Source organism: Pyrus communis, chromosome 1, assembly GCF_041283825.1.
Source record: "Pyrus communis isolate YQ-2024b chromosome 1, ASM4128382v1, whole genome shotgun sequence".
Lineage (NCBI taxonomy): Eukaryota > Viridiplantae > Streptophyta > Magnoliopsida > Rosales > Rosaceae > Pyrus > Pyrus communis.
In genome coordinates, this window is record NC_142565.1 from 1,971,419 (window position 1) to 1,982,754 (window position 11,336).

An 11,336-nucleotide genomic window follows, 5' to 3' on the forward strand; every position below is an offset into this window, starting at 1 on the left:
TTAGACGGGGTCTAAATGGCACTAGGGATGGATTTTTAGAACAATGAGTTTAATAGTCAAAGTATTTATTCATAAATTTGAAGTCAAGTGTTCGATTACCTTCTGAACTATGACTATTGTGTTTCGCCGAAAACGAATTTTATTTCTTACGACTATTGGCATTGGCAATAATGGCTACAACAAATTCTAACATTCATTAATAAGTTGGTTTAAAAGAGTACGTTGATTGTATAACAATATTCCTTAATTTTCTGGAGTAAAATCGTCCATTAATGGCTGGGAATTCTCAATTTGTTCAGCTCAAAATTTTAAAACAATGTTTCCAATGATGGGAGACGAAGGCAAATGGTAGATGGCTCCGTTGGATAAAAAATTCTTTTCAATTCACTTCGACTCGGGTTCAAACAATTCTTCTTCTTTAATGTAGCTTAGAGTATGTTATAATATCGCTTGTAATAAAAATAAATAGAAATACATATTATAGCGCCAGGTGTCGCTGATTCAAATTAATATGGAATGATAAAGCATTAAAACCCATATGTTCGTCAGCAAATATCTTATACTTTGATACGAAGACGATACATTAAACTGAAACTCATACAAATATAATCGTGAAAAATGACGTCCTGAATAAAAGATCAAACGGAAGTTCATTCAACACAACTTAGCTAAACAATGGTTGGCGTAACTGGTTCAAATTAATAAGTTAATGGCCAGTATCTGTCGGCAAATAAGCAGTGTTTTAGCAGAGGAGACGTGGACAAGTAAGCACCGATGATATTACCAACCTTGTCCCAGCCTTTTTTAACTTTGAAACTCCACCAAGTCGAAGACCGAAGTTAATGCTGGCATATTCTTGTGCAAATTATAAAACCAACCTGGTATACGTGAACCATTCACAACTGGTACAAAGAATAACTACGTTGCGTTGCATCGCATCATGGATTGTGATGGTATTGGTAGTCCAATTTATTTGCTACCTAACAGTCCATTCTTTGAGATGAAAACTTCAAGTCTTACGAACGATTGGTAGCTAAGGGGAGTACGTAGGGGGTGGGCTCATGCTTTTCTTCTTCTTTTCCTAATTTCGATATTGTTATAATATAAGTGAGTGATAATACATATATGGCAATAAATTTATGGTTTGCTTACTACATTAGGTGATTGTGGTTGAGACTGGTTTGGGTTTTTATGTTTTATTATTGAAAGTGTGAAGATTCGAACTTGAAATCTCTTCTCATATTGGGTTCTTGAGTACCGTGAGATGAAAAATTAGCTGCTCTGAAGGTTAATTCATGATTAGTCAAAATCTAATGACGATTACCAAGAAGGAATATTGTTATGTGACATATTTAGGTCTTGAGACGTGCCTGATTAGTTTCAAGTTTTAGCTCTTTAGGCCACAATCATATTATATTGTTAGTGATGTAATTTTACTTGGGATTATTTTTTCGACCCAAATTAAAATTGACTTAGTGGAGCTAATGTCTCACAAATTATGGAAACTAATTTGTGAGTACTTGTCACATGCACCAATAAGAAGTTAACCACCTGTCAACGTTCCCAATGCATGACCAATTAAGATGGAGAAAAATGAACACAGTAACCATAAGGGGTTTTTAATATGCTAGGAACATAAACTGTTACATCAAATGTCATAATATAACGGTTGAATACTTATATTATAATACTTTGTATACTAAACAGTGTTCCTATCACTTTGAAACTTTTCTCCATCAACCAAACCATAAATTAAATAGTATATCACATAGTCTGCGGAGACCTAACCCATTGAAGCATTAGGTAGCTGATTAATTTGATTAAATTTCCATTTGTTTTACGAACGGTAACATTAATGGGTTAAATTGTGGAATTTTATAAGGAAGGGGGTTATTAGGCATGCCAACATAAAAAATCTGCACATAAAACTTGATTAGATAGCTTCGATAGATTATACTAATATATGCCCACACACAAAGTGTGTGTGTGTGAAATTTTTTATTTTTATTTTTATTTTTAAAATTGAATGAGAGAGAAAAAGAGTGAGAGAGAAGGTGGGAGTTGAGAGAAAGGGAGTGAGGTGATGCTTAAATTAAAAACAGAAAAAAAATTTAAACTTTTTTTGTTGTGATAGAAAATTAAATAGTGTTTTACCATCTTTTAGTTAACAACGAGAGTTCTATAAATATGTAATTTATATATATATATAGACACACACGTGTGTGTATGTATGTTTTACATTCACCAAGAGATATTTTTATCTTTAATTATTTTAAACGAAATCTCACGAGTTGGGCTCTGTATATAGATAAAGCAACACGTATCTCGAAGTATTGGATTTAAGCAATATCTTATCCGATGGTATAATAATATAATAATAGTAGCAATAAAAATTTAGGATAAATGTTAAGGACATTTTCTCATAATGAGACTCTCTATAATCTTTCTATCACTTCACAATTTAACATTAATTATCATGTCAATATTTTACACAACATTATATTAAAAACATAAAATGGCAAACAATATGTTTCTAATAATCAATAAAAATTCGTTAAACAACATAAAATGGCTAATATTATAAAATATTACATTTATATAGATAATATCGTTTGTTAAAATAATATTAATAAATAAAAATTTGTCAATTAAAATTGAATGAATGTAAACATAATAATTATCTAGGAGTGCAATACGAGAGCACATGTTTTTGTTATGGTAAATGTATTTAACATAAGTTATATGACATTATATAAGTGAAAAAATACTTGTAAAAACAACTTATCTCTATTTATATGATAACGTATGGTGTTTCAGGACCATTGAAAAATATCTCTATCCAGAAGAACAAAAAAATTGCTTCTCTTTTTTTCCAAAGAAAAAAGTTGTTGTAGTGTCAAAGTACAGAGTAAAAGTCAAAACCAGAGCAACAAGTAAAGCGTGCAGCTTTCAAGTTTATAAAAGTAACAGAGAAACCTCAAAACTTTGCACTTCCATTTTCCGCTACCAAACCAAGAAGCTCGGTCGGTGAGGAGCTCTCCCTGTAGGCAGCCACCTCCAAATTCTTCAGGGCCGCACACGCGTCCCTGCAACAACCACATACGCAAATGGAGACGCCACTGCTTCACGCAGTGAGCGCCGGCGAGTTCCATGACTACGAGGCGGTGAGGAGCTTCAAGGATGCTCGGTCGGTGGCGTGGAATGAAACCAAGAAGCTGTGGAAGATTGCAGGGCCCATCGCCTTCACTATCATCTGCAACTATGGCACCAACACTGCTTCCGCCATGTTTGTCGGCCATCTCGGAAACCTAGAGCTCTCCGCCGTCTCCATCTCTCTCTCCGTCATCAGCACCTTCTCATTCGGTTTCATGGTAATTTCGTTTTCATAATTTTCAGCTTTCATTTATATATTAATTAATTTTAAATTCGGTAATCGATTTTGGTATTCGATTTTAAATTAACTAAATTTACGGGGAGAAACATTAATTAACTTGGATGTAGAAGACCGTAAACTCAGGTCTGCGCTTATTTTTCGCATTTCGGAAACATCCAATGTGGGTGTCGTTTTATGTTTTTAAACGTTTATTTCAGAATAAAAAAAAGGATAGATCTTCTTTAGATTTATGATATATTTTTATGAAATAGGATTCTCTCTTTTTTTTTTTTTTTTTTTTTTTTTTTTTCCTCCCTTCCTATTTGAACGTGATGGTCACAGTTAAATCACATCAATATGTTATATTAATTTTTTTTATAGAAATAGAAAGATAAAAGAGAGAATGTAAGGGAGGGGATGGAAAGAGGAGGGAAGAGAATTCTAATCCTATTTTTACTTGTATTTCTAGTTGAAATTTCTAACTGCCCGTGTTTTTTTTCTGTTTAATTTTAACTTGACCTTTGCATTACTTTTCTTCTTTTCTTCTTTTCTTAAATACTGTTAGGTACGTTGTTTCTTTTTCAATGTCAAAATTATTTAATCATTATCTATTAATAATTTTATCATATATTAAATATAAAACATAGTTTCCCTAGTATTTTTCATATATATTTTGTTGGTATTTCTTACTTAAATTTAAGTATCTCGTATTCTTTTCACAGTTGAGAAAATCTAGTAAAAGATGCAAGGTTGTGTGCGTGAGAGTGAGAGGAAAATATATGATACAAAACTGGGTAAATCAATTTCTTAAAAAAAATATAATTCAACGGTTTTATATTTAAATATCATAAAATCAAGTTAAATTATTTTTTAATATGTAAATTTAATTAAAAGGATAATCTTGTTCATTTCCATGATACAAGAAAATGACATGATAGTTGATGATTAGTTTGATAAACTAGTTAATTTCTTATTATTGACACATCATTTCATTTGTATATTTTATCTACAAATTTAATCTCACTAGCATTATGCCAAAAAAAAAAAAAAAAAAAAAACAAAAGAGATCATAACGACAAAAAATGTAAATTCATCCAATTATGAAACCTTAGACCATCTCCAATGGTTGGGCTAAAAGCTAAATTTTTTAGCCCGGAAAATTTAGCTTTTAGCCCAAAAACAGCTTTTATGCTTCAACCGTTCTAGCCTAAAATTTTAGCCCGATATTATTAAAGAATGAACTTAGGTTATTTTTTTTTTAAAATAAATATGTAGACTATCGTAAATTAATTATATGAACATTTTAATCTAAAAAAAATTTAAATTCCGATAAATATTGGGTGGAATGCACTCAGATTTCTAGGCTAAATTTTGAGGGGAATTTGGCATTGGTTTAGCATTTAGCATTTAGCCCAAAATTTCCCCTTGGGTTGGAGTGGGTTTGGGGGGAAATTTTATAGGGTAATTTAGCTTTTAGCCCACTATTGGAGTTGGTCTTAGGGTACAATTACTTTTGTTTTTTACTATTATTGGTACTGCCCTTTTAGTTTTGGAGTTCCCAGTGTTTTTGGTTCGGCCATTTTTTTTTCTCACCTTTTTGCACGCCCCCCTCCATAAATTGAGGCACCTTCTTTATCATTACCAAAAAAAGAAAGAAAATGTAGTCTTTCCTCCCTTCTCATATCTTATCATTTCATTGCACTGTTGTTTCTAACTGCGTAAACAAATGTGATTGTCGCACTTCTCGTTTTCTCAATAGATAGAAACAAAGAGAGGAGTGCAAAACAAAAAAAAAAAAAAAAAAAAAACGGAAGTGTGAAAATTACCACTAAAAAAAAGCTTCATTATGCATCCAAGCGTATTGCAAAATGTATGCATGTTCACACCGGCTAATGCATATTATGTACAAATATGTGTAGCTTGGCATGGGGAGTGCATTAGAGACGCTTTGTGGCCAAGCTTACGGGGCCGGACGTGTGCACATGCTCGGCGTTTACATGCAAAGATCATGGATCATTCTGTTCACGAGCTGTGTTGTCCTCACGCCAGTCTATGTCTTCTCCGGCCCGATTTTAAAGCTTCTTGGGCAGGAAGATGATGTGGCTAATCTTGCCGGAACATTCACTAGATATTGCATACCGCAGTTGTTCTCACTTGCCTTCAACTTCCCGGCCCAGAAGTTCCTTCAGTCTCAAAGCAAAGTTCTTGTGCTTGCGTGGATTGCATTCATCGCGCTTGTTGTACACATTGGATGGCTTTTTCTATTCATTTACGTGTTCGATTGGGGTATATATGGTGTAGGCATTGCGTTTAGCATGACAGGTTGGGAAACTGTGATTGCGCAAAATATTTACATAATGAACTGGTGCAAGGAAGGGTGGACAGGGTTTTCTTGGTTGGCGTTCAAAGACATATGGGCGTTTGTCCGGCTATCACTTGAGTCGGCCGTGATGCTTTGCCTGGAGATTTGGTATATGATGAGTATAACTCTTGTTACTGGCCACCTTAGTAATGCCGTGCTTTCTATTGATTCCCTCAGTATTTGGTAAGGCCACAACTTGCCCTCGTCAGTTTTTACCTAGGGTTTTCGTTCATTTCTCCACTCGAATTCTGATACTTTACTCAGTTTTTTTTACTTGATCAATTGATGTTTCAGCTTAAATTTCAACGGTTTGGAAGCAATGTTGTTCATTGGCATCAATGCTGCTATAAGGTAAGTGCCCAAGATTCATATGTGCAATCTTGTAACACAAGAAACACTTTTGAGGCATTAATTAAGGATGTTCTGGACCTGATTTTAATTTGTGTCTCGCGCACTTTCAGTGTTCGAGTCTCCAACGAACTTGGATTGGGACGTCCAAGAGCAGCTAAATACTCAGTCTACGTGACGGTTGGTCAGTCTCTGCTCTTCGGAATCATTTGCATGATTCTGATCTTGATAACCAAAGACTACTTTGCTGTCCTGTTCACAAGCAGCAAGGAATTGCAACGTTCTGTTTCCAATCTAGCAGTTCTTCTCGGAGTGACTATGATTCTCAATAGCGTCCAACCAGTTATTTCGGGTAACAATTGAGTTACTTAGAACCTGTTTGATAACCATTTTAGACTTCAGTTTTTAGTTTTACTAAAAAAAATAATAATAAAAAATAAAAAATAAATAAATAAATAAATTAAGAACTGAAAACAAAATGGTTATCAAACGGTTTCTTAGCCTTTTTCAGCAGTCCACCACGTATTTTCATCTCCATCTCTGACTCCTTCCCCTTGTAATCTTTTGTTCCGGATTCATGCTTTCAGGTGTTGCCATCGGAGGCGGATGGCAGGGACTGGTGGCTTATATAAACTTGGGTTCTTACTACATCTTCGGGCTTCCACTCGGTATCGTTCTTGGCTATGTAGCAAATTGGGGAGTGAAGGTAAAACATTTTGGTTTCAATTCCACTGCTAAATGTTGTAATCTGATCGGTTCTCTAGCTATTCGAACCTTAGCTAGCTCGGGTTTTTTTTTCCCTCGAATGTCTTCGACAATCATAGTCCTAAAATCTGTTCACCATTGTAGGGAATTTGGGGAGGCATGATATGCGGGACTGCTCTTCAAACATTGGTGCTTGTGATTGTACTTTACAGAACCAACTGGACTAAGGAGGTAAGTTAAATTATCTCATAGACATCTATACTAAGGGTTGGTTTGATATTGTTGTGCTTTGAAAAAAAACTGATTGTGCTATGCTGTGAGAATAAGCAGCTGTGAAATAAAGCAGCAAAGTGTTTGGTAAACTTTTTTGTAAAAGTGCTTTTGAAAAAAAAAAAAAAAAAAAAACAGTATTATAGTGTTTGGTAAACTTTTATGTAAAACGAATGTGAAAAAAGCCGGTTTTTCAAATCTGAGTTTTGCGACCTGGTTTGGTATTAAGGTGATTCTGAAAAAAGCTGGTATAAAAAAAAGCTAGGAGCTGTTTTTGTGTTTGGTAAACATTCAGCTTCAACTTTTTTTCACAGTTTTGGGTGAAAAAAAGCTAAAAACAAGAAGCTGCAAAACCCAGATTTGAAAAATCGGTTTTTTTTCACATCTGTTTTACATAAAAGTTTACCAAACACTATAATACTGTTTTTTTTTTTCAAAAGCATTTTTACAAAAAAGTTTACCAAACACTCTGTTGCTTTATTTCACAGTCGCTTATTCTCACAACACAGCAGAATCAGCTTTTTTTCAAAGCACAACAATACCAAACCAGCCCTGCATCTTCTTGTTTTTGGTTTTTTTTCACCCAAAACTATGAAAAAAAAGCTAAAGCTGAATGTTTACCAAACACAAAAACAGCTCCCAGCTATTTTTGATACCATCTTTTTTCAGAATCACCTCAGTACCAAACCAGGCCTAAGTCTGTGTTCTGAGATTGCTTCTTGGAAGGGTTTAAAAGCACTTTCTAACACCGTTTCTAGATTGTAGAAGTGTTTTTCTAGAAAAGCACTTGAATTCTTAATAAAAAGTTCAATGTGTTTCTAACAAAAAAACATTTTTTTTTAGAAACGCTTATACTAAATGGTAACTTTTCATGGCAGGTTAAACAAACAACGGACCGGATGAAGAAGTGGGCCGGGCAGGACTACGGCGACGAGAAGATAGATGTTGTTAGTGTATAAAGAAATTCAGATCATGGTTTCTCCTGAGTGCCTAAAATCTCCTAATTAAGCCCTTTTGCTTACTTGTAACTTTTTGTGTTGGAATTTTCAAACCAACTTGGTAACTTTCTAGGCAGGAAATTACCTGCCAGAGGTAAAGGTGTTCTTTACTTCTCAATTGTGAGTTCAAGAAGTTAATTTGAATTCCCATAAAATTTTTAAGGGTTTTGTTTTTCTGTCTTTCCATCATCAGTATTATCTATATACTAAAACCCAGTTCAAAAACAATGTTCACCAACAGTGAAATGACAAGGGCCCTTAGCAAGCTCCTCATACCCATTCTTTCCCCTTCTTGGCACAATAAAATGACGCCTTTGTCCATGTTGCCCACGCATCGATCATCTTCGAAGGCTCTACTTTGACTCCATCTTCTCGACTTTTCCTTCTGTGATTTTGCGGGACTTGCTGGAGGGGATTGGACCATTGATGAGAACCAAGGGCGGAGTTTGGGATGAGAAAAGTTGTATCTAAATTTGGGGTAAAGAAAAGTTGTTCTAAAAATTAACATCATTTGAAGGTATTTTGAGTACCTAAGTGAATAGCGGATTAAAAAGAACGTATATTTTGAAAAAACAATATACTAAACTACTCTATAGTATACAACAAAAAAAGTTCAAATTTCAAAGGTGGATACAAGGCCACGAACACATTACCCTGTCATATGATAGAGTAGTAGTAATTATAGCATCAATGCACCAAAACTCTTCTGTAAATAATTGAAAGGGTAATGAGAGGAAATTGACTACAAAAATCTAGCTTTCAGCTGTCTATTTGTAACTGAATAATTGCAGCTACCATACAGAAAAATCCAAAAGACAATTAATTAGACAAATTTTTTGTTGGTTCTGAATCAATAAATCCAAGCTTCAAAAAGCAATCTGACCAAAAATGAAAAAGACTTTTTTCTTTTTTTGAAAACAAAAATGAAAAAAATACATTTTTTTTTTTTTTTTTCGAAACAAAAAAGAAAAAGACGAATATGCGCGTATGGTAAATAAAATGAGTAAATTAATATAAAAATAAAAATAAACTTCAAGAGCTTAATTGGAAAAAAAATATATTTCTTCGGTTATTCACTTGTTATGTTTTGATTGATTTTAGTTGCACTATTCATTTTATACTCTTCTCCCTTTAGAAAATACGGAGGTTTTTTTTCCATATGTGAAAAGTCTTAAACTTATTTCATTGCATCTCTGCATGCATATTTGTCTCTTTATTTTTTTTTGTTTTCTTAATCTTGTGTTGTTGCTCGATCTGTTTTATAGGTTTATACTATTAGATTCGACTTTAGAGGGGATAAGTTTCATGTCCCCTCTTTTCCTTGCATTTTTATTGTTTTCATTTCTAGAGAGTTAATGTTTATTGTTAATCTCAGTTTACTATTCTGAAGTTTCGTGGTTTTCAACATTTAGTACATAAAGTTTTTTTCATCCTAAAGTTATACATCAAGTCTTAATTTTGGAACAGTTTCATACATCTGTTAAGCAGAATTTTTGTTAACTGATAGCGTGGCACCCACGTGGATAATAATTGAGCGCCACGTGTCAATATGGCACACTTCAATATTTAAAAAAAATAAAATAAAAATAAAATAAAATAAAAAAACCCACCCGTCTTCTCCCCCTAACCCCTCCCTTCCTTCTTCCCTCTGCAACTCGCACTCTCTCCCCCAGCCTTCCTTCACCACCAGTCTCCCCCAACCTTCCTTCTTCCCTCTGTAATTTCTTCCACATCCCCCTCTCTCTCTCTCTAAAATCCCTACAAGCCTAACCCATGTGGATATTTCTCCTCCTACCACAATTTCTTCCCCATTCCCCTCTCTCTCTCTCTCTCTAAAATTGTAAGTACAGCAAAAGCTTGTACAAACGGCTCTGTATTCGTCTCTGATGGACTATGCCTGCAGCAGTTTCAGAAGCTCGTCTCTGCTCCTTCCATGGCGATCCCCGTCTCCTCACCCGCAAACTTCCTTCGCTTCCAAGCTCAAATTTACGGTAAGCCCTTGTCGTTCAACGAAAATGGCGAAGCATCCAAGGGTGGTCAGGAGTTCTTATGCGTTCAACGAAAATGGCTCCGTCAACGGGTTTCCGGTCATACCCAACAAGCTTTTCATGCAGGAGGAAATGATTTCTCATGCCCCTTTTCATATTTTCTTTATTTGTTGGGTTTTTTTTGTGTTTTATATGGGTTATAAAGCTTGAAATTTTTCGGTTTTGAATTGCAGGGGAGAGAGAGAAATGGGTAGAAATTAGGGCTTTACAAATTATAATTTGAGTGTGATAGAGGAGATGCAGAGAGGGATTTTAGAGAGAGGGGAATGGGGAAGAAATTGTGGTAGGAGGAGAAATATCCACATGGGTTAGGCTTGTAGGGATTTGAGAGAGAGAGAGGGGAATGGGGAAGAAATTACAGAGGGAAGAAGGAAGGTTGGGGGAGACTAGTGGTGAAGGAAGGCTGGTGGAGAGGGTGCGGGTTGCAGAGGGAAGAAGGGAGGTGGTCGGGGAGAAGACGGGTGGGTGTTTATTTTTATTTTTATTTTTTAATTTTTTAATATTGAAGTGAGCCCATATTAACACGATGTACTTATTTATTGTCCATGTGGACGTCACGTCATAGTTAACAGAAGTTCTAATGGAAAACTTAATAGATGTACGAAACTATCTCAAAATTAAGACTTGAGGTATAAGTCTGGGTTGAAAAAAACTTCATATACCAAATGTTGAAAACCACGAAACTTCAGGATAATAAACCGTGAGATGAAAAATTAGTTGCTCTGAAGGTTAATTCATGATTAGTCAAAATCTAATGACGATTACCAAGAAGGAATATTGTCATGTGACATATTTAGGTCATGAGACGTGCCTGATTAGTTTCAAGTTTTAGCTCTTTAGGCCACAATCATATTATATGGTAAATGATGCAATTTTACTTGGGATTATTTTTTCAACCCAAAAATTGACTTAGTGGAGCCAATGTCTCACAAATTATGGAAACTAATTTGTGAGTACTTGTCACATGCACCAATAAGAAGTTAACCGCCTGTCAACGGAGAAAAATGAACACCAGTAACCATAAGAGGTTTTTAGTAGGGGTGGGCAAACGGGTCCTGGATCCGCGGATCGGGGTAGGTACATGCGGTTCAGGGAGGGTCTAAAAATTCGAAACACAAAACGGGACGGGGCGGGATGGGTCTACAAAACTAGCGGGGCGGGACGGGTCCAAAAAAAAGAAGGAATGGGCCATCGGCCCTGCCCGTTTGTAGCATGCAATAATGGATTGGAAT

At 35.1% G+C, this 11,336-nt stretch overlaps 1 protein-coding gene across 1 annotated transcript; it reads left to right on the forward strand.

The window, feature by feature from the left end:
• Window positions 1-2,776: 2,776 nt before the first annotated feature.
• On the forward strand, window positions 2,777-8,218 carry LOC137720176 (protein DETOXIFICATION 35-like). The gene is made up of 7 exons (XM_068459193.2): window positions 2,777-3,371; window positions 5,293-5,918; window positions 6,030-6,086; window positions 6,197-6,435; window positions 6,671-6,789; window positions 6,933-7,019; window positions 7,937-8,218. The coding sequence occupies exons 1-7, from the start codon at window positions 3,108-3,110 to the stop codon at window positions 8,015-8,017; spliced, it is 1,473 nt and encodes a 490-aa protein (XP_068315294.2). The 5' UTR covers window positions 2,777-3,107; the 3' UTR covers window positions 8,018-8,218.
• Window positions 8,219-11,336: the final 3,118 nt, after the last annotated feature.

Excerpts from the sequence above, each read along its gene's own strand:
- LOC137720176 (XM_068459193.2), top strand. The coding sequence starts at position 3,108 with ATGGAGACGCCACTGCTTCACGCAGTGAGCGCCGGCGAGTTCCATGAC. Across the intron at positions 5,919-6,029 it reads ATTGATTCCCTCAGTATTTG|CTTAAATTTCAACGGTTTGG; the intron begins GTAAGGCCACAA and ends TTGATGTTTCAG. Across the intron at positions 6,436-6,670 it reads CGTCCAACCAGTTATTTCGG|GTGTTGCCATCGGAGGCGGA; the intron begins GTAACAATTGAG and ends TCATGCTTTCAG.